Source organism: Eleutherodactylus coqui, chromosome 1 (assembly GCF_035609145.1).
Source record: "Eleutherodactylus coqui strain aEleCoq1 chromosome 1, aEleCoq1.hap1, whole genome shotgun sequence".
NCBI classification, from domain to species: Eukaryota; Metazoa; Chordata; class Amphibia; order Anura; family Eleutherodactylidae; genus Eleutherodactylus; species Eleutherodactylus coqui.
The window spans coordinates 324,815,167-324,839,574 of record NC_089837.1 but is presented as its reverse complement, the minus strand read 5'-3'; the positions used below and the strand labels follow the sequence as shown (position 1 = coordinate 324,839,574).

The following is a 24,408-nucleotide window of genomic DNA, read 5'->3' as shown; positions in this document are numbered from 1 at the left end:
TTTATTTAACCATAGACGTCGCTGTATGAGGACTTGTGTTTTTGCGGGACAAGTTGTAATTTTTAATGGTACTATTTAATGTACCATAAAAATGGAGTAAAATAAAAAAAAGAAATTCAGCCACCATTCAGTGTGTCTTGTTTCTACGGCGCACAAACTACAAAAAAATTACATGATAACTTTATTCTATGGGTCAGTATGATTACTATGATACAAAACTTCTATAGTTTTGTTTTACTATACTACTTTTATTTTTTTAAATTATTTTCTGTCGCCATAGTGTGTTCAATTTTAGTGTACTGGTCATTACAGATGTGGCAATACCAAATGTGCATCTTTTGTTGTTTTTTTAAGGAGAATAAAGTGTGCAAAACAGGATTTTTACTACTATTTTTCTACTCATTTTCTTTTTTAATTCATTTTTTATTGCCTGTCGGGGACTTAAACCTGTGATTGTATGATCGCTATAATAATACACTGGATTGCATTATCATTATTGCTTTCGATCATATGTCATTGCGTATTTTTGCCATGGCAACCTATCAGCCCTCCAGAATGACATTGTGGTGAACCAATGACATCTCAGAAGGAGCGTACATCCTCTGTGAACGCTTTGCATGCTGCAATCAGCATTGATCACGGCATGTAAGGGCTGCGTTATTAAGGGATTAATAAATCCCAGATAGTAGAAATTCTATTGAGTTTTCAAATGAAAGTGATAGGTACTGTTATATGATTGGTCTTCATTAACCCATGTTTTAAACTGAATAACCCCAAGTTGAATATTCTTTCCTGGTACTGTAAACTACCTATTATCTTAATCATGTTGGTTGTCCTTTTCCATGTTAACTCCAAATGGCATGACCAGAACTCCTCTGTATTGTTATGCTTTCTCAGGGCTTAGTCACACGGGCACCGATGCACCCGTGTGACTGAGCCCTTACTGCAGGAAGAAGACGGCTGTACTTCGAGACGGACGCCTCCCCACAGCGCTGAAGAAAGCAGTAAAGCCGGTCACATGTTCTTTCTCCTAACGCTGCAGAGAGACGTCCGTCCTGAAGTGCGGACGTCTTCTTCCTGCAGTAACACGGGCGGCCTGGTTAAGGTCAGAGGATCTCCAGAATTAACCAGTTCAGGTAAGATGAAACTTTGAGGGTAAGTAAAGCTCTATAAGTCTTGTCAAGAGTTAAGTTGACCGGTGTTCAATTTTAATAGGACATTTGCTTACTAGAACTATATGTTGACTATAAGACCATTAATTTAACTATAGAATTCTACAAACTGGAGAGCAATAGAAAGCTCTCCACCCATGTGGTAGAGTTGTGGTTTGGACCAGACTGATACTTGATAAAAGGTAATTCCTAAATAAACATGGGTTGGTGGCTGGAGAGTGAAAGAAATATCAGCTTATAAGAGACAGGGAACCACATTTCTATTTTGTATGAAGAATTTTCTAGATTCATAGACTGGACATGCAGCAGAATGTTGGTAACATTCATTAGGATTTTAAAGGCCCTGTTTAAAAAGGTTATATTTGAATAGAATTGTAGCATTGTTTCTAAAACTTTTAAAGGCGTTTTCCTACCACTTAAAATTGATTCACAATCATTCTGTTCTTCCTCATTGCTGATGACCAGGACCTGTGGTCGCTGCAGCTAATCATTGGCCACAGCACTGACCTCCTATAGCCAGTGATAGGGTTCTGTGTCTCGTTATGGATGTTTACAATAACAAAACTGGAGTTAAGCCAGTCTCACTCGACCAAATAGGAATTGCGGATTCCATGAACTATCAAAGGTTGATCCAGGGATTATTCTGATTGCCATTATGGAGTCGGGAAGGAATTTTTCCCCTGAATGGACTAATTGGCTTCTGCCTCTTGTTTTTTTTTTGCCTTCCTCTGGATCAACAAGGGGGTTGAAACAGGCTGAACTAGATGGACATACTATGTTACTTTGTTATTATGAGCGTTGGATACGCAGTAATATGAGGTTCAATCAAATTAATGGAAATACACAATTCCACTCACATGATGGGTCAGAAATTGTACAATCCATTCACAGAAAACAGAACACTGCATGTTCTATTTACCGTGGAGTCCACAACATAGATCTCTATGGTCGCAGATTTACGCGGATTGCATATGGGAGGTGGGTTTCCGTGGCATCACTAACTGACGATGCAAGAACTATAAACATAAAAGAGGTTTACAGCGCATGACCACCTGTGTGAGTACACGAGCATGCGCAATACAATTTCGCGGCCGTACACAGGGTCATGGCCAGGCTCACAGCTGGAATCTGCTGCGGACCTCCGCAACCGGATTTTATTTATGGCCGTGTGAGCCCACCTAAGCCCTGGCTTATGTATGCCACTGGTTATCTAGGTTCACATTTTAGTGTTCAATCAACTGAACTGAAGTAAAATTGCTACAACTTTGTAATATATCTATTTAGAAATTCAGGCTGAAGAGGGGAGCCACTGTATGAATAAAAACTGTGTTTTTACACAAGTTCATTCATACAACTGACTCTATGGACGATTTAAGTACAAGGAATCAATGTATATTGCTAATCTATTGAGTCATACATATGAATGACCATGTGTTAACAAAGGCTGGATGTTCATATAGCAACGATCCCCTGGATCTCAGTTCGGGGACTGAAATTCCAAATAAAGGATATTACAAAGTTTTCTTCATTTGAGAGACTGGAAACCAAATAATCTCTTTAAACCTATAAGCCTATTTAAATAACTGCACACTGTAGACATGCATCTAGTGACAAGACATTACCTGTCTGATAGCAAGATAATCATTGGCAGCCATGATAGATTCTTTCAGTAAGATAAGCAATACAATACAGAAACCTTCCAATACATTGCGATTCCAGTTTTGCATGAATAGTTGATCCCATATTAGCAAAACTGCAGGCAAATCTAATGAATTTACAAATCCCTGTTAGAAACAAAAAAATTATGAATAAAACAATTAGTGCACCTAATACTGCTTACCTCTACAAAATTATGATGACTTTAGCAATAATGCATAATAATTCTATAATGCTAATAACCATAAGCAGTGCTAATTAAATGGTTCAGTTGCAATCTACAGGTTAAACATTAACTACATTTATATTATGAATAACTAATATTCTCATTGGCAGCACTGCTTCCCATATTTTCTTTAGCTTTCTCTTTCCAATGACTACATATAAAGCAGAAGAAGATACTGGAGGTAAATCCAATTGCATGTAAACAGTTTATAAACATAATGCAATTAAAAAACAAACAAACATAAAATCATAAAGTAGCTGTGCTGCTCATAAACAGCAACGAGATTTTATATTTTTGTTTGTTTTTTCTAATGGAAGTTAAAGGGAGTGTGTCATCAAAAAATGGCCTATTATTTCATTCACATTTCTTTGTTAAACATATTTTTTAAGAATATTTTTAAACTTTCTTAGAAAGATGGCAGCCTCCACAGTCATGTGTAGACAAAAACATCAGAAAATAAAAAGTTAAATGGAATACGTTTTTCTGACTGGTTTTAATTAACAAAAACAAGTTTTGGTAATATGGTTTCTTTAAAAAAGGAAAGACTCGGCAGCTATATAATTTTCCATCAATTACTGACTGACAGAGGTGACAGTTTCCTTTTCTTTTCTAACTGGTTATGCTTAGGCAATTACTACATTGTAACACATACATTATCTCATTATGAACGTTCCGAAGAATGTTCATGTATTACAGGATTGGCACTTGATACATGACCCTCATTGTTTTCCTTTTTACTAGATTTCATGAATGCCCCCAATCATTCTTACCTCACCCATCCATTTTCTGAAGAAGATGACTGGACTTGTCAGGTGTTCCTCGTGGAAGTTAGACAGTCTTTCAGGCCTGTCGTTTGCATAAAGTTTCAGAGCTTCTTCTCTCTCTCTAGCTATCAATTCCACTAAGAAATCCTGCAGATAGATGGAGAACATTGCAAATTACTCTTGTTTTGAATGTATCATTTTGATAATAGGCATGGCAAAGATGTTTGTATTAAAAAAAATTGATAACTGAATGTTCACCCTTTATCATCAAATATAACAAAATTAAATATGTTAAGATTGCAGTTTATTTAATTAGTTGTGCATAGTTCATGAGTGCAGTGATGATGCCTGTTTTTGATGCGTTTTTTCCCAATACATATAGGGCTATTTTTTTATTTATTTTTCACTGACTTTTTTTCCAATTTTTTTGTTGTATTGTGGGTAAAAAACCTAAAAAAATGATTTTTTAAACATTTATAGTTGTTTTTCAAAACAATTTGTATATTTATGCTAAAATAAAGTATGGGAATGGGTTTCTCATTTTGTTTCCGCCATTTTGAGATATATGTATGGTTTTCGATTACAGGGCGCATATGCAACGGTTTGGGTTTGTGTTGGCTTTGGGTCATTTTGTTTTTAATGTATATATTTTTATTTTATTCTGTAATTTTTTCTTACTTATTCTTGTAACAATTTTTTTTACCATCTATGTCCCCCATGACGTCATAAAAGACCTCTGGGGAACATTCCCATGGTCTTTTTTTTATTACACATTTTTCCACTGTAGCTGGGGCATTCCTAGAAACCCCAGTTACAGGGGGGAAACTGATCAGGGTCTGCTAGGACCCTGCAGCTCTGCTGTATCAGGGGGACCCAGCTGCCACATGATTGCCGGCTCGCATTGTGGAAGTTATACTTCCACTTTCACTTTTTAGTACATAGAGCGCTATGTACCCCAGAAAGGAGGAGGCAGAAACGGTTAAAAACCACTTCTCCCTTCTCTTCCAGGTTCTCCCTTCTCTTCCAGGTTCTCAGCTGTGACTAACAGCTGAGGACCCGATCTGCTCCTGCTTGATTGTAGGAGCAGAGGCTTTAATCCCGCACAGTATTTCTGCTATTAGGTGGGATAAAAGCCCAGGACTAAGGGCAGTAAATTTACAGTTCAGGGTAGGGGCAAATTGGTCATTGATTTCACTAGGAAAAAACTTGGTGGGCTGATCAGTCTTGGGGCTGGTGCCAATGAGGGAAATACAAACCTAATTACATGCAGTGCCCGAGCACTAGGAGCTGCCCGCTCTGCATTAATTTGCTTCTCTATTCCTCAATTGCTGCATTGAGGTGCTCCTTGGGCAGACTGGGCTGGGGCGCAAGGAGGGTATGTGTAGATGGCCTGCCAGAAGATGTTTAGGACCAGACAGCAGATGGAATGTTTGCCCTTCTGTAAAGATAAGGAATACAATCCCGCTATGCAATGATGAATTCATCGTTGCACAAGTAGATGACGTAATCAGTGTGACCTGCATTCCCATTCCGAGCAGTGTGCCTTGGCAGCTCCATCTCCCTGCGTGCTATTCCCACAGTCTCCACTGGTGCCATAAGTTCATGTAGGTGACAGACATGTGGAAGGAAAGACAGATCACAAGTCACTCGGGCCATCTGAAAGGGGACATATGAGGAACTGCAGTACCAGGGTGGCATATTAACATCCTAATGCAACAGTGTGGGGAGGTAAACCTTACTTGGGAGAAGGGGGGCACAATTTACAGGGGGTGTGGTGCATACTATAGTTAATTTCAGGAGGCACAGTTTGTATTATAATTAATTTTAAAGGGCACGTTGTGTTTTGTAGTTAATTTCAGATGTAAGGTGCATTATATAATTAATATCCAGGGATCTAGTGTGTATCATAATTTATTTCAGGTGCACAATTTATTTTAATTTATTTCTGAGGGTACAGTGCATTTTACAATACATTAAAGGTGGCACATGGGAGGTTTTTATTTAATCTGCTGGTTGCAATATATTACTTCAAGGGCATAGTGTGGATTATTAATGATTTCTGAGGAACAGTGAGTAGCACTAATATTCACGCACGGTGTGTGGTGCTCTTATTTTCAGTGGAGCCAAAGATGTCTAGGTGGCAAAAACTGCAGCAAGCAAGAATTAGCAGGAAGAAGTCATGAAGGCCTGGACCAGATGGAGAAGAAAAGGAATGACTAAGATCAGAGGATGTCACTTGTGAGTCACTCCATATCTTTACATTTTCTGCTTCTGTAGTTCTAGTTTGAAACTACAGCTCCCATCATACACTTGCCATTGTTCAGGTATTATTTGTGGCTGTAGTTTCACTATATTCTGCACCGGTGCTATCTCTGCCATATAGGATTGTGCCTGTTCTGCATGCTGCTGGGAAGTGGATTGTACCTGCCCATGTGCTGCTCTATCAGTCAGTAAGGCCTTTTGCTGTGATTTCTGCTCATTTCTGTGTCTTAGTTTCTGTTTGAAGAAAGTGAAAAAATTGCTCCGTAATCCGATATCTATATGATGGATAACACCCACACCTGACTGATCCACTGACCTACAATAGGGATATGTTGTGGTGTCCAATTTGACCAAAAATAGCTCTAAATTTCACAGAATCTGATACTGTGGCTCTGAATAGTGCCAATAATGTAGATGTAAACAAAGATTGATTTATATTGGGCATGTATTTTCAGTAACACTGAACACTAGAAAAGAAAATGTAAATATGCAGACTTTTGTTGGCTTCTGTCACTCAAAAATCACTTAAAGGCTATGGACACATTTGGGCGGCAATTTTTCACCTAATTGCATGTATTTTGGACTGACAAACATTTTTGCAATGGGATTTACTTAAAAATGTTGCCCTGTTTCTCTTCTGCAGCTTCTACATATCACTGTCTATAGACACTGCAGTCTTAATCTCAATAAGAGATCTGTCAGTGAGGATGGACTGAGTTTTTTAGCCTTTATGTCTCTTCTCCTACACGTTCTTTACAGCTAATGACCACAGCAAAGTTTATCTTTATGTCCACATATCGCATATATATTACGAAAAAAACTATCTCAGAATTACTGGATAAGTAAAAGCATCCCAAAAGTTACTGCAACAAAAAGTGACAAGTCAGATTAGAAAAATGGGGCTGTGTTAGAAAGACCAAAACTGGCTACAGCAGGAAGGGGTTAAAGACTGAAACAGAACAGCTTTGAATATGATAAAATTGTTGGAAAGTTGCCCACATCTCTGATCATCTGAATACATTGTATTATTTAACATGTTACTACGGTTCTGTGTCATCATTGTTAGAGGACTCTGCCTATTTCAGCAGCATGATACATGTCTTTCATTTGCTCATGTGATGGTTGTTGTAAATACAAATGGCCCTGAACCTTGCTGACATAGAGATGTATAATAACCAATAGAAGAAATATATTTGTCATACACATATAAATAGTTTTCAGTGGATTTCCACAACATTGGTTCTGAAAATAGATTTACTGGCAGTTCTCCATTGATGAGGTAACTATCAGAGCGAGGGTTAGAACCAAATGATGCTTTACATCAAAAAAGCTCCAATGCTGGAATGTTACCATCTGCTTTTTTAAACACTCGTGCGATTTTATCTCATTGACAGAATCCGGAATCAGCTGTTGTAATTACTGTACTGACAACATATGTCAGTTTTCAGCAGAGGAGAAACTGCTCACGATTAATTACCCAGAAAATACTAGGAATGCGATTTGTGAGAATTTCGTCTGACGATGAAATCAGCCAGTTTCCAAATCTCACAAATGAGATAGTTTGCTTAACAGAGCATCACATTTCTCTCTGAACAAAAAAAAGCAACAAATGTTGCGTGAGGCAAAAGGTCTCTTGATACTAATAGAAAATGTATGCTCTGAAATACCTTGTACTTAGGAGAACTCATGATTAAAATGGAGCAGCATTAACTAGTATTGCAGTCAAGATTCTTCAAGGTTTCATTTACCATTCTCTCGTGTGATATTATAAGTTTAATAATGGTAATGAAAACAGAAAAAAATTAAATTGTTATAACGTTAAGATCACACAGTCATATAGCAAATTCGTTCATTGAGTTCAGTGGTCTTCAACATTTGGCTCTACAGTTTTTACAAAGCTCCCAGTATGTGATGAATGCCTGCTGCTGGAGTTGTAGTTTTGCAAAGATAAAGGGCCAACAAGTAGGATATCACTGATATAAAGGGATATCGAGATTCGACAAAGTCGGCCATAAACATGCAATTGTGCTGCTTTGCTGGACTTATGCTGTGAGATATCATCTAATTCTACTTCTATCTGAGAAAACAAAGGTTAACAGGTTAAAATCAACATCTGTGATACATATGTCCCATCTAGGAACTTTTGGTTCAATGTTAACAAACGTTTTTGCGGCAATCGGCAGGATCTGTCTAGAAAAAACTAAATTGGACATTAAGCTTCAAGCCAAGTTTAAATTATTGATAAAGATTGAAATCTTGTACCCAAACTCTGAAAAATTATATTAGGGCTTATTTTCAGAGTAGGTCTTTTTTTTCAGGGAAACGTAGTATTTAAAGAAAAGAAAAATTATAACTTGAGTTAACAAAAAATAATTACGTGATAAACACTCATGCTTTGAACCCTATGAAAGACTTTAAGAGCTTTCATAGTCAGTGACACACCATAATGTTGTGCCTATTGTTACGTTTTTTGGTCCATGTGCACCAATCAAATTGTCCCTAAATTCTCCAGTCAAGTGGGTTTGGATGTTGGTATGAGATGACAACAATTAAAAGCAATGAGGAATAATGGTGCAGATTTACTATGGAAAACTCAACAGTATTCAATCACATTAACTGTCAGAACTGACTGTTCACTTGCTGCCTAAAACTGTGTTTCCCGAAAACACGACACTGTCTTATATTAATTTTTGCCCCCAAAAAGGCACAGTGTTGCATTTTCAAGGGGAAGGGGCAAGCTTATACTCAGGTGTGGGGGGGTCTTTGCCTGGGACCCTCGCGCTGGCTCCCAAAGCTGTGGCAGGCTGCTGTGAACCAATCACAGCCATTCAGTGATGTCATTCACTGAATGGCTGTGAATGATCGAGCGCCGACTCTGATATTGGCTGAGCCACGGCGCTTGTGATCCAATCACACTTTCTGGAGCGGGGGAATTCAAAGCCCCCTCACAAGAAAGAGAGTGATATGTCAATCCTGAGGACACAGCAGCCTGCAGCAGCGCCAGAGACCAGCACGAGGGACTCAGATGCCGCTGCCTAGGTGAATATTGCTGGGATTTTTTTCATGTAGTTTAGCTAGGGCTTATTATCAGGGAAACACGGTATATCCCACCAAATGATAGGTGCCATTGTAAAAAGATAATGTTATTCACTTCACTTGTGAGTAGTTTTAATGTTGTGTCTGATCAGTGTATGATGCCTCCATATTAGCATAAGACAAAGTAAACATTTAGAAAGCTTACAAGGCTTTCAACAAACTCTGCTGATCCTCAACAGCAAAATATCCAGCATGCCAAGTCACTCATCTCTTTTTTTCCTCTGAGCAAGGAATCTTTTAGTGAATGAGACATGGTAGGCTGGATTCACATAGCATTTATCACTACACTCACCCCTTCTGTTCCATTCAGAACGCTGCATGGAACCATTGACTTTTATTAGTCAAATGAAGAACAAATGTGCAACCTTTGATTTCTGTTTCATCAGGTTGCCATTAGTTTCTGTTGTTTTTGTAGCAGATAAAACAGCATGGTCGACTATATCATTCTGCTGTACAGTTAGTGTAGCACGTTTACATAGCTAGCTATAGTTGTAGGTGGGTTAGTCCTTACGTGTTTTAGGCCAGGTGATTCTCCACTTAGCAAGACTCACTTTTGCCTCTTGTCTTCGATGCAGCTCATTGTACACCTGCAGACCGTATTACACAACTCTCAGAACACACTCTCTTTCAGTGTGGCCCAGCCCCAAAGATATTGTCAGAATGACAAACAGGCTTCTCAGCACAGCTCAGATCACACTTACAGGGCATCTTTTGTATATCACCCAAAGACTTTCTGGTTAGTGGTCTACAGCCACTTACTTGATCCCTTCTGGGCAAGGCTCTCAATCGGACTTTGTTTCTCATAAATCGCAATCTCAAGGGCCACTCCTCCAAACTACAGTGTTCCTAACTATCCTACAGTCTCAAAGGTCTTTTTGTAGCAGCACTTTTCCAGCACAACTCAGTCCTGGGGTGGTGCACCTTAGTGGCACCTGCTATCCTTCCCATTGCACTCTAACTATTGCCACAAGGTGCTGTAAGCAAACTCATCATATAACATGCACCTAGTCACAAGACTGTGTGGCGCGATCTTAATGCTTCTGTATGTGCAACCAAATACCTAGCCAGGATGCTCACCGAACACCTTAAATTTACACATTTATCAGTATACTGTGTTACATTTATTAGTATACAATAATAAATTTCTCCACCAACAACTTGTGAATAAAGTTAATCTTATGGCAGCAAGGACATCATCAACAGTGCAATATATTTAGCAGTGCAACACACAACAGTGGCAAATGTGTTAACAGTCAACTATTCTCTGTTAAAAAATAGTGATAGGAGGTTAAATGTACTGACAGCAAATATCCTTTCCCAACCCTCTTACATACTGCTATGTCTCAAATAGTTCAGACAGCAGACTTTACCTTGCTGTGTTAGTTCTCTTTGTTCTACCTCTCTTTTCTTATTGTTAAAATTAGTAATAGGGATGGGGAAGGAGGTTGAGCGGGGCAGATCGGAATATGAAGAGGCAGGGGAAGCATCCAAGTCTTCAGGGAAGGAAGATTGCACAGGCTGTGTATTATGCGTGTAGAAAGAAAAGCACTCCTGGCAAAGTCTGCAGGGGAAGGGGAAAATCACATATTCCTCAGCAGCACTGTCTGTCAGCACAAGGGAGAAGAGATCCCTCAGAGGCCATAGAAGGGCAATGCATTGCAGGAAAGAAAGTAAGTGAATCCTGCTCTGAGCAGGGACCCTTGAGGTCCCTTCTAACTCTACCATTATATGATTCTATGAAAGCTCTGCTAATAGATCAGAGCTAATGAAGGCAGCAGCATTCTGGAATAAAAGGCCTCACATTCAGCATGTATTACTTGGAGGAACACACCAACATGAGAAAGTTCTGAAACTAGGAGCAGGTCCCAATTTACATATCTGTGGGTGTGAAAATTAATGAAGGAATGAAGATAGCAGCTCAAAACTTGCAACATTTCTGATTCAAGGTAATCTCAAACATATTGAAAAATCATTTTTAAAATGTTGAATGTGTCTATAGCATACGCCCGTGTCAATCCTTAGTTAGAGGAGTTGTACCAAAATTTCAAGTTACCCCCTATCCACAGGATAAGGGATAACTTGCTGATCAGTGGGGTCTCCCTTTGATCTCAAGAACGGAGGCCCAATATCCCTCTACCTGTACCTGAGGGGGCCGCTTCTTCCCCCAAAGTGAACATGACATTTTGGTACAATCCCTTTAGGCCTTACAAAACATAAATTTCTTCAGAGTCGCTATTTAAAAGTTTGAGTGCACTACTGGCAAATACCACTATAAATGTTTATAACATACATAAGCAGAAAAACACTATATACAGTAGGAAGAAAAATAAAATCAATGGGGCAGGTTTACTAATCCTGTCTAACATTCAGACAGTGTAAACTTAGACTAGACAGCCTGAAAATGCGCCACATATATCATAGTAGATCATGCGGTATGATAAATTTGATGTATCTTTAGACACTTTTGACTAACTTCACACCACCTATTATTTGGCTTAGATTATGCCAATATTTTTTTTAATCAAAAATGGTTTTCTGCAATCTTGACACATGTAGCATTTTAAGTCACGTCCCTTTTCCGTCAAGTCATACCCTTAGTCGATAGAGGCAAAAAACTTAAAAATGCATAATAAATGTGGCATATGACATGTACATCAGTTTGTTTTTAATAAATTGAAATAGAATGCTGGAGTATTTAGTTAAGCAAATCTGCCCAGTGTTCACCTATTCATTTCAGATTATGGTTGACATTTTAAAAGATTGGACATTTAATATAAGAAAGTGAATGGTAAATAGACAAACAATAAAAATACTAGAGATTATTCATTTAACGTGCCATTTATGTAACATCTAAGGCTAGCTTTAAATCAGCTTGTATACTGAAAGTTGAATGAAATGTTCAGTTAGTTAACAGAACTGGTGAGTAAAATAGGTTGCACTGAATGATTTATGAATAGTAGCCTCAAAAATAAGTTAGAAAGTTCATACTTTTGGGTTGAAAGTCACATTCCTTGGAAAACTACGCTGAAGATGATTGAATAGCTCCATATCCTCTGTTTGCAGGGTAGCCATGACTCGTTCAGCCATTGCAAAAATTTCCAGCCATGAAGGAAATATATTTTTAATCAGAAGATGTAGATACATGAATAATTCATATGGATGCTCAGCTGAAAAGGCAAAATATTTCATTCACGATCTAGATATAAACCCTGGGGAAACTGTCAATTAGACATGCAAACAATAGAAAATGTGGAAAATAAGAAACATTAGATACAGTAGAAAAACAATGGAGTATTAAATTGTGTTCATGATTCTATTATTTGTTCATTATTTTATTATTACCGTATATTCTGGCGTATAAGGCGATGGGGCGTATAAGACGACCCCCCAACTGTCGCCTTATACCCCGAGAATACGGTGTAAAAAAAAAAAAAGCAGTACTCATCTCCCCCGGCATTCTGCGGCGCTGCTGCAGGCTGTCGCTCCCTCCTCATCCCTGACAGAGCATTGCTTTCTGGATGCGGGGCTTGAAATTCCCGCCTCCAGAAAGCTAATGCTGTGATTGGCTAACTCACGCGGCGTGAGCCAATCACAACCATTAACTGACGCCGCGTGAGTTAGCCAATCACAGCCATTCAATGATGTCATTGAATGGCTGTGATTGGCTGACGCCGCGTGAGTTAGCCAATCACAGCATTAGCTTTCTGGAGGCGGGGATTTCAAGCCCCGCATCCAGAAAGCAATGCTCTGTCGAGGACGAGGAGGGAGCAACAGCCTGCAGCAGCGTGGCAGAATGCCGGGGGAGGTGAGTATTGCTTTTTTTCTTTTTTGACACTTTTTTTTCTATACCCGGCGTATAAGACGACCCCCGACTGCAGAGCAGATTTTTGGGGGTTAAAAGGTTGCCTTATACGCCGGAATATACGGTACTTTTATTTTTAGACAAAAACCCAATAAGATCCCAAAATGAGGTAAAGTAGCTAGATCTACTAAAATAGATCTATGACAATTTTTTTTAGCTACAGTGCCTATTCTGAAGTAGTCTGGGACCAACCCCCTGTCTAAACATTGGTTCAGGTTGCAAATGAAGTTGCCGCTGTAATTAAACTTTAGTCATATATCACAGTTCTGTTCTAATAGAGATACCATAAAAATGAGTCACAAAGTAAGGTCTGAGGAAAAAAATAACAGCTAATATAAATAAACATCCATAGGAACTGACTTAAGGCCCATTTACATGGCGCAATGATCGCTCAATAATCGCTAAAAAGCAATCATTTAAGAGATCGTCATTGTGTCTAAACGCGTGGCCATCATGCATTTTTTATGCACTGCTAGCTTATCGTTAAATTCATGCCAACCTAAAAATCATCGTTCAGCCTTATCAGCAGTTCTCCATGAGTAGTGCTAATCGCATTGTTTCCCGCTGGAGAACAGAGGATCTGAATGCAGATAAGAGCCCTCAGTCAAGGCTTCATTTGCACACTAAATTGCTATTAAGTAGCCGAGTAGCTACTTAATAGTTTAAATGATCGCTCAAAGCTGTCACTCAAACTGTCGTTTGAGCGAACATCGCTCCGCGTAAATGTGCATTTACATATCAATTTTGAGCTCCTAACTGGAGGATTGTTTTAAAAAGAGCATCAAACTTGCAACTTGTAGAGAAGGCCCTTAAAATTAATTCTTAAAAAAATCCTTACAAATCATATTTATGGTGGTTTCACACAAAGCATTCATTGCAAAACATGCCACTGCAAATTTTGTAGCATTTTTAGAGTTAAAGCCAGTAGTGGATTCAAAAAGAAGGGGAAACATAAAGGAAGGGCTCCTACTTCTTCTTCCTACTGGATCCACTTCTGCCCGTGGTTCAAAAAACTATATCAGAAACTGTAGTGACATGTTTGACAAAAATGCTATGTGAAACCCTAAAATCTCCTTCACTCATAGATTATTTGGGGCATATATTACTTTTAAAGGTATGGTCACATAGCAAAATCCACCGTGCAAATTCAATGGTTAAAAACCTCTACCTCAAACGCATGCAGAAGTTGCCCTGTCAATGGGACAGTGACATGTACCTTCCTGATGGAGAGAACCGATTTGCTGCATTAGAAGTCTGCATGGATTTTGCCCATTGACAGGACAAATTCTGCATGTAGGTCTGCGCCAAAAATCGTGGCAAAAAAATCAGAGATTTTGACGCAGTTTTTGAGGCAGAATTCGCAGCAGAAAATTCAGTGGAGAATTCCGCCGTGTGAACATACGTGCTATGAGTTTTATGTGCATTTAAGTATTATTTTTGGGTGGCTTTTTTTTTCATTCAGACACTCTTTACAAGTGTTTTTTTCATGCATTTTTCCAGGTTGTATAGAAAAGCATGCAGGAAAACACATCAAAAACGGACACGACCAGAGCTTGCTGCATTTAAAAAAAAGCTAAGAAAACACACTAAGGGCGCATTCAGACGACCATATATTGGCTGGGTTTTCATGCCCAGCCGATATACGGTGTCCCTCTCTACAGGGGGAGGAGGCTGGAAGAGCCGGGAGCAGTGCTCTGAGCTCCCGCCCCCTCTCTGCCTCCTCTCCACCCCCTTGCACTATTTTCAATGAGGAGAGGCGGGATGGGGGTGGAGACAATTCTCAGAACTTAGCCCTGTCCCGCCCCCTCTCATTGCAAATAGTGCAGAGGGGCGGAGAGGGGGTGGAGAGGAGGCAGAGAGGGGGCGGGAGCTCAGACCACTGCTCCCAGCTCTTCTAGCCTCCTCCCCCTGCAGAGAGGGACGCCGTATATCGGCCAGTGTGAATACCCGGCCGATATACGGTCGTCTGAATGCGACCTAAAAGTGAAGAAAAACTGTACACATAAAATACCCTGTAGTACACTTAATACTTCACTGTTGGCTTTCTAGTTAAAAGCCTTTTACACAGAACAATTATAGATCAGATCGCGGGAATCTGAACGATAACCACTAAGCGCTTGCATGATCTGAACACCGAACAATAATCATTTGAGGTTCGGATTATACAGACATAAAACTCAAGCACGAACGGCCTGTGTAAACAGGCTGTCATTTATCTATGCACAACTGCCTGTTTACTGTGAATCAAGATGGGTGGCCGGAACAATCTCTGGCCCGCTCCACCTCCATTCACTGAGTGATTATTACTCCTGTGTAAAAGCACAGGAGTGATTATCGCTGGGACGACTGTCAGGCACACCTGCACCCGACAATCGTTCTGTGTAAAAGGGCCCTCGCAAGTGGATATAGTCGACCTGTAGACAATGAAAACACTCGGAGAAAGATAATTTGACAAAATATTTGGTGCAAATAAACAAAAAAAAGCACTTCCCATGATTTTCCTGTACCTGTAGTTGGAGTTTGTTTGAATGCCAATTGAAGAGGAAACAACCAGTGGATTAGATAGGGCTCATATATACCATTGTAAACATAGAGAACATTTAATGATTTGCTAGACTCCTTAATCATTTCTTCATCTGGTGCAAATGGATACATGGAAGGAGTGTTTCCAAATTTCTGAAAGAGGCAAAGAATCCACTAATTATAACAACACTATGTATATGCAGTACTTTCAGAGATACTAAAAATAGTTAAGTAAACTCTTACAGTATATCAGGGCTCAGTCACATGGGCGCATCGGCACCCGTACACCGGCGCCGATGCGCCCGTGTGACTGAGCCCTTAGAAGACGGCCGTACCTGAAGACGGCCGTCTCTCTCCAGCGCTGATGAAAGAACACATGACCTGCAATGAAGCCGCTCACATGTTCTTCCTCCCGGCGCTGCAGAGACACGTCCGTCTTTAGGTACGGCCGTCTGCTGGCTGCAGTAACACAGGCGCCGATGCGCCCGTGTGACTGAGCCCTCAAGCAGCTTGCATGCTACATGCAATTACAAACCATTTCCAATAACAACCAGAAAAACTGTAAAGACAGCAGCCATGCTCTTCTATATGGATATGCTCACATTAAATAAAGTATGAGGAATATATGAAAACAGTTTATTGGATATTCAACACATTATAAGGAGCATACTTGCAAAAAGCTGCATGCTCATAGGCTTGTAACAAGCTTCACCAAAAACACACTGCCTATATGACATATCAGTGAATTTTGGAGCAGTTTTCAGGCTGCTTATTGATGCTTTTTTAAACGCAAAAAATAAAACCATGAAAAAAAAGCAGAATACAGTGTAATAGATGGATTTTGATGGAGCATTCTGTGATTATTCTATGTCGGCTCCATATAAAAACCACTGTATACTGTCATTCTACATCCAGGGTTGCACAACCTCTGCCTGCTCCAGACTCTCTGGGGGCGGTAATACAGATATTCTCTCTTCTAGAATTGCTACATATATATGAAATTGGTTTTACTACAGCATGTGTCCACATTAGCATTTAGCATGTGTCCATGTAAGGTTTTCTAATAAAGTCCCACCCCTCCATCACAGACCCCTCCCAGCCGCAGCAGGAGACCACCGGGTGGGCAAGCCGCTCTGACAGTAGGTGGGATCTCAGGGTGCCAGCGATGGCTGTGGACCTGGGATGGAAGTGTGTGCCCGGCTGTGTGGTGTCGTGCACTCTGGGGGATGTGACAAGCAGCAGGAGCTGGAGGACGAGGAGCAGGTGGCATCCCAGGGAGCCTGCTGCTCACGCCCAAGATTCTGGTGGAGATCTTCTGTCTCTCCGGCACCGAACTACTGCCGCTGGCCCTGGTGTGCCGGAGGTTCCGCTTGATCCTCAGCACCAACACCATCTGGAGGAGACGCTGCCGGGTGAGGCCCGGGCACCTGGACACATGCTAAATAGCAATGTGGACGCATGCTGTAGTAATACCTACAAAATTCTATGGAACATGCTGCAGTCTTTTTTCTTGCTGGATTTGTAACAAATTCCTTTGGAGCTAATGCTCACGGACACTGTGGAATTTGCAGTCAGACACCCGCCACAAATTTCACAGCAATGTCCGTCCATAGACATGCTGTGCTAAACAATTCTCTCATGCCCATGAGCAGAAATCACCTGCGATTTTCTGCTCGCGGGGGAGAATCGCAGCATGTTCTATTCTATGGGGAAAATCACGAGGATGGCTTTCATTTCAGTCAATGGAAGTCATCTGTCCCGCCATACTTCCGCTGTGACCACAGCGGATGTACCAAGAGATTCTGCGTTATCGCCCAGCACCGGCGCATCATGCGCTGCACTGCACATACGCGCCAGCTTGCCGGACAAAACACTCACGGTGGAGCTGGGGGACATTTGGTCTGATTCCGCTGCGAGATTTCACAGGCAGAATCCAACCCGGGCGTGGGCATGATCCCTTAAAATTCACAACTTGTGATTTGTCAGCAAAGCCATAATAAACCTTAGTTTTATTTCTTAAGGAGCCAAAGATATGCTGTGTAAGCACATCAATTTACATTTGAATACATTTGCCATTGACTTTCGGTATGAAAAAATGTATATTGTACCTTAAAAAGTAGGTTTTTTTTAGTGGAAAGCCCTACATTAAAAGTATACCTGACATTTATTACAAATATTTGCTACAAACAAAACATTTGGCAGAGAGGGAAACTGTGGTATATGTTGTTCCCATGGGAAACAATTAGATACTTTACATTTACATAATTAAATAAGGTTTTTGAGAAAAAATAAAAGTCTTTAAAGGGCCACTCTGGTAAAAACATTTTTTTTTTCCATCCCAGCCCCCCCTCACCTGATTGTCATTCACACTTTGGAACTCTCCAATGTATGTTCCAGCCACTTCCCGGCAGTGTACCCTCCTGTCTGATGTTTATCAGGCACCATTTTGAGACTGAGATATTTTACTTTCAGTTTCACATCTATCCCATGATGGATATCATTTTTACCTGCTGAAGGTTCAGTTTAATTATCATCAGCTCCTACAGGCCTCTAAATATGCTATAGACTATAAGTATACAGTCAGGAGGATGAGCTGTGATCTCCTCTATTATACCTGTCTGACAGGAGCTGTGTGATCATTATCAATAACTGTGACAAGAATACCTGTGTTCCCCTGTAGGCAATTTAGATGGTAGATCCAAGTAATAGCATTACACAAACTGAGAATCCAACTAGAAAATAATTAGCTAAGATAATACTAGCTGACTTATTTATACAGGGGGAATAGCTACATAATAAATGAATAAAAAAATCACCAGAGCTGCCATTTAAAAGTCCAGATGTAGCAAACCTTAATTTGACACTTAAAGGGGTTATCCAGGGTTAGAAAAACATGGCTGCTTTCTTCCAAACACAAGTGCCACCCTTGTCCGTAGGATGCGTCTGGCATTGCAGTTCAGCTTTCATTCGCTTCAATGGAGCTGAGCTGCAATACCACACACAGCCCTATAGACAAGGGTGGTGCTGTGTTTGGATAAAAGCAGCCATTTTTTTTAAATCCTAGACAACCCCTTTAACATTTTAAATACAGCTGAATGGAGACCAAACGGACCCAATTAAATGGAGACAGTTTGGCGCCGCTTGGTTCCGTCATAAGACGGATCTGTTCGGACAGCGGATTCCCCGATGCAAATGTGAAAGCAGCCTAAGGTAACATATTTTCCAATGAAAAATGGACACCTTTTTTAATGTAGAAATGGACACCAATGTATGAAAATGTATAGTTATTTGTTTTAGGTCTATGCTAAAAAATGTACATGCATCCTTAAAATTGCATATGTTTGTATATTTTTTAGCTCAGTTGACATTGTTTATGTCACTGTCAGATGTATGAGTCTATATACCAAAAAACTTATGCAGATGTGCATTGTGTAGAATCCATAAGTTCGATTGTGTAGACATCTGCCAAAAGAGTAGATTTGGGTGCCTTTCTTTAATGCCATGGAAAGTTTAAGTTACTATACACTTCTGTAAAAGAATACATTAAAGTATATGTATATTTTTTCAGAATGGAAGTCAATGGCAGAAGGATCCAAATTTGTGGGTATATGTTAGTATTCAGTATATAGTTGATTACCTCCACAACAGCATTTTCAATAAGGCCTGAAATTGGAGAGCGTGTTGCACTTCTCAGCTTTAATTCAGCACATCTGTGTTCCAGTGTTCTACCATATCGTTCCCTTGCTTCTTTTTCTCTAATGCTGTAAAAAAACATGTAAATATAACGTTACCTCCGTTATCATAAACCAGGTTATAAACTTTTATGGATAACTTTTTACTTTTCAAATTTTGCAGGGTAAGGCTAAATTCACACCCCGACTATTTAGCATGTTCCAGTTAAATATACAAACACATGCCTATGCAGGGCTTAAAGGGAATATGTCATCAGAAAATTACCTATTGCATAAATCAAGTCTTTACGTTAAACATTTTTAAAACTTTTTTTTTTTCGATGTCAGTACATATATTTTAAAAAAATCCTAAAATCCTGCAATTTCCACACTGATTACTAATGCTCATGAAAGTTTGACACTTCCTGATCTGTGGAGAAAACCATGCAGTAGTCATCTCACTAACATTACAGGTAGAATTACACTAAAAAGTAAGGTAAAGTCCCCTGGTGCAAGCAATGAGTCATGACTGACTCCTAGGGTGATGTCACATCGTGATGTTTTCTTGGCAGACTGTTTTTGCGGGATGGTTTGCCATTGACTTCCCCAGTCATCTTTTATCCTCCAGCAAGCTGGGTACTCATTACACTAGAATGTAAATACTCATATATAATACAGGATCCACCCTTCACAATAGGTGATAGTCACAGCTTATTTAGTCTCCATACTTGCACAGTGACCTCTCCCATAGAAGTTAATTGGTGAGCTCCTGTCCATTCTGTGAATAGCCCATGAAGCTGCTGTAAAGCATATCTCTAAATGCTGTTAAAAGCAGCACAGGCAAGATGGCAGCCCCCATAGTCATAAAAAAACACCTATAATAAGAAAATGAAAACAGATTAAATAAAATGAAATATGTTTCATTATCCGGTTTTACTTAGTAAAAAATATAAGTGATGACTTCCCTTTAATAGGAGAATGTAAAAATACAACATAGTGCATAAATATGTCTTTTATTGAGCATATTAAGTAAACCCTTGAATTTAATAACCTGCAGATCCTGCATTAGCAGCAATTACCTCAACAAGCTTTCCTGTAAATAAGATTTGCACAACACTGAGGAGGAATTTTGGAGCATTCCTCCTAGTTTCCGTTCATCAATATTTCAGAGACATCTTACATGTACAGGTTAGGACTCTGACTTCACCATTCCAAAATAGAAAGCTTCTTTTTTTTTAACCATTACTAGTTGATCTACTTGTGTAGTTTGGGTCATAGTTTTCTTGCATCACCCAATGTCTCTTCAGCTTGGGGTCATAGGCTGCTGCCCTTACATTCTCCTGTAAAACGCACCGACGTGCATTTTCACGCTGATGCGAGGCGTTTTTCTGTCAAAAACACCTCCCATCACTTCTGTGAAGTGGCGATCCTCCGGCGCGGGATTCAGGATTGGTAAGTGGTAAGGGTTTCCCATTATTTCCAATGCAAAACCTCGCATTGCCCTTGTGTGCATATTGCGGGGTGTGCGATGTGTTTTACTATCCCATTGAAAACAATAGACGATGCGTTCCGAGGAACTTGAAAAGATAGAACATACTGCGATTCATGCATATGAGTCCATTCAAAAGAATGGGGTTCATATATGTGTGAAATTTGTGAGTCTTGCAATGCACTGATATCATGCGAGATTCTCAGGCATGTGAAACCAGCCTTAGAAATCATTGTTCCCTAAATGATTGTAATGCATTCAGGCCCTAAAGCAGGAAGGGGCCATAAATCATGATGATCCCTCCAAGATTCTTCATAGTTAGGATGAGGTTTTAGTGTTACTATACAGTCATATGGTCAGAGGAGGCATCTCTAAATCTTTATAGTACACATCCTCTGTGTGTCTCCCTTCACGTTTCCTCCCCTCGTGTTTTGTTTTTTCTTTTTTCCCCCATCCTCCTTTAGTACTTCTTGCTCATTATGGACACTGTAAAGATTTGCTCATAAAATGCTAAGGGTCTCAACAGGCCTTGTAAACGTAACCGAATCTTTAATAGAGATGAGCGAACGTACTCGTCCGAGCTTGATGCTCGTTCGAGTATTAGCGTGTTCGAGATGCTCGTTACTAGAGGCGAGCACCACGCGATGTTCGAGTTACTTTCACTTTCATCTCTGAGACGTTAGCGCGCTTTTCTGGCCAATAGAAAGACAGGGAAGGCATTACAACTTCCCCCTGCGACGTTCAAGCCCTATACCACCCCCTGCAGTGAGTGGCTGGCGAGATCAGGTGTCACCCGAGTATATAAATCGGCCCCTCCCGCGGCTCGCCACAGATGCATTCTGACATAGCTCAGGGAAAGTGCTGCTGATGCTGGAGCTGCTATAGGGAGAGTGTTAGGAGTGATTTTAGGCTTCAAGAACCCCAACGGTCCTTCTTAGGGCCACATCTGACCGTGTGCAGTACTGTTGAGGCTGCTTTTTGCAGTGTTGCACCTTTTTTTTTTTTTTTTTTTGTATATCGGCCATGCAGAGCATTGCATCCTCAGTCTGCAGTAATTTTACATAGTATAGGGCCAGTTGTGCTGAGGCAGGGACAGTGAAAAACGTGAAAGACATATACTGTCTATATAGGCAGTGGGCTTTTCCAAAAAAATTTGGGACAAAAAAATATATTTGGGCTGCCTGTGACCGTCCTGACTGTACTGTGTCTCTGCTGGGGGTAGTAGTCCTAATTAATACGCAGCCAGCTAAGTGTTACAGCAGGCTTGCGCAAAATTCTTTCCTGGCTCTGCGTTGCCCGTTACATCATTGCTGTCATCCTGTCCAGAGGGAAACAGTCTGCACTGCAGTAATTTTACATAGTATAGGGCCAGTAGTGCTGAGGCAGGGACAGTGAAAAACGTGAAAGACATATACTGTCTATATAGGCAGTGGGCTTTTCCAAAAAAATTTGGGACAAAAAAATATATTTGGGCTGCCTGTGACCGTCCTGACTGTACTGCGTCTCTGCTGGGGGTAGTAGTCCTAATTAATACGCAGCCAGCTAAGTGTTACAGCAGACTTGCGCAAAATTCTTTCCTGGCTCTGCGTTGCCCGTTACATCATTGCTGTCATCCTGTCCAGAGGGAAACAGTCTGCACTGCAGTAATTTTACATAGTATAGGGCCAGTAGTGCTGAGGCAGGGACAGTGAAAAACGTGAAAGACATATACTGTCTATATAGGCAGTGGGCTTTTCCCAAAAAATTTGGGACAAAAAAATATATTTGGGCTGCCTGTGACCGTCCTGACTGTACTGCGTCTCTGCTGGGGGTAGTAGTCCTAATTAATACGCAGCCAGCTAAGTGTTACAGCAGGCTTACGCAAAATTCTTTCCTGGCTCTGCATTGCCCGTTACATCATTGCTGTCATCCTGTCCAGAGGGAAACAGTCTGCACTGCAGTAATTTTACATAGTATAGGGCCAGTAGTGCTGAGGCAGGGACAGTGAAAAACGTGAAAGACATATACTGTCTATATAGGCAGTGGGCTTTTCCAAAAAAATTTGGGCTAAAAAAATATATTTGGGCTGCCTGTGACCGTCCTGACTGTACTGCATCTCTGCTGGGTGTAGTAGTCCTAATTAATACGCAGCCAGCAAAATGTTACAGCGGGCTTGCGCAGAATTCTTTCCTGGCTCTGCTGTGCGTTCCGTAAGCAAAGTCAGCCTCCAACCACAGGCCAATAAGCGGCACATTTAATTACAGCGTTCTGTTTCTGCACTACTGGTAATACACCATGCTGAGGGGTAGGGGTAGGCCTAGAGGACGCGGGCGAGGACGCGGAGGCCCAAGTCAGGGTGTGGGCACAGGCCGAGCTCCTGATCCAGGTGTATCGCAGCCGACTGCTGCGGGATTAGGAGAAAGGCACGTTTCTGGCGTCCCCACATTCATCTCACAATTAATGGGTCCACGCGGTAGACCTTTATTAGAAAATGAGCAGTGTGAGCAGGTCCTGTCGTGGATGGCAGAAAGTGCATCCAGCAATCTATCGACCACCCAGAGTTCTGCGCCGTCCACTGCTGCAACTCTGAATCCTCTGGCTGCTGCTCCTTCTTCCTCCCAGCCTCCTCACTACATTACAATGACACATTCTGAGGAGCAGGCAGACTCCCAGGAACTGTTCCCGGGCCCCTGCCCAGAATGGGCAGCAACGGTTCCTCTCCCACCGGAGGAGTTTGTCGTGACCGATGCCCAACCTTTGGAAAGTTCCCGGGGTCCGGGGGATGAGGCTGGGGACTTCCAGCAACTGTCTCAAGAGCTTTCAGTGGGTGAGGAGGACGATGACGATGAGACACAGTTGTCTATCACTCAGGTAGTAGTAATTGGAGTAAGTCCGAGGGAGGAGCGCACAGAGGATTCAGAGGAAGAGCAGCAGGACGATAAGGTGACTGACCACACCTGGTTTGCTAAGCCTACTGAGTACAGGTCTTCAGAGGGGGAGGCAAGTGCAGCAGCAGGGCAGGTTGGAAGAGGCAGTGCGGTGGCCAGGGGTAGAGGCAGGGCCAGACCGAATAATCCACCAACTGTTTCCCAAAGCGCCCTCTCGCGCCATGCCACCCTGCAGAGGCCGAGGTGCTCAAAGGTCTGGCAGTTTTTCACTGAGAGTGCAGACGACCGACGAACAGTGGTGTGCAACCTTTATCGCGCAAAGATCAGCCGGGGAGCGACCACCACCAGCATCACCACCACCAGCATGCGCAGACATATGATGGCCAAGCACCCCACAAGGTGGGACGAAGGCCGTTCACCGCCTCCGGTTTGCACCACTGCCTCTCCCCCTGTGCCCCAACACTGAGATCCAACCCCCCTCTCAGGACACAGGCACTACCGTCTCCTGGCCTGCACCCACACCCTCACCTCCGCTGTCCTCGGCCCCATCCACCAATGTCTCTCAGCGCACCGTCCAGCCGTCGCTAGCGCAAGTGTTTGAGCGCAAGCGCAAGTACGCCGCCACGCACCCGCACGCTCAAGCGTTAAACGTGCACATAGCCAAATTGATCAGCCTGGAGATGCTGCCGTATAGGCTTGTGGAAACGGAGGCTTTCAAAACCATGATGGCGGCGGCGGCCCCGCGCTCCTCGGTTCCCAGTCGCCACTACTTTTCCCGATGTGCCGTCCCAGCCCTGCACGACCACGTCTCCCGCAACAT

General features: G+C 41.5%; 1 protein-coding gene across 1 annotated transcript in view; it reads right to left on the bottom strand.

Moving 5' to 3' along the window:
* LOC136575465 (uncharacterized) overlaps positions 1 to 24,408 on the bottom strand; it is a 383,051-nt gene that overhangs the window by 269,221 nt on the left and 89,422 nt on the right. Inside the window, exons 8-12 of the mRNA XM_066575086.1 lie at positions 19,199 to 19,322; positions 15,546 to 15,714; positions 12,165 to 12,343; positions 3,825 to 3,965; positions 2,795 to 2,956 (exon numbers count right to left, since the gene is read on the bottom strand). Coding sequence (XP_066431183.1) covers positions 2,795 to 2,956; positions 3,825 to 3,965; positions 12,165 to 12,343; positions 15,546 to 15,714; positions 19,199 to 19,322 — 775 coding nt within the window. The remainder of the gene's footprint in view (positions 1 to 2,794; positions 2,957 to 3,824; positions 3,966 to 12,164; positions 12,344 to 15,545; positions 15,715 to 19,198; positions 19,323 to 24,408) is intronic.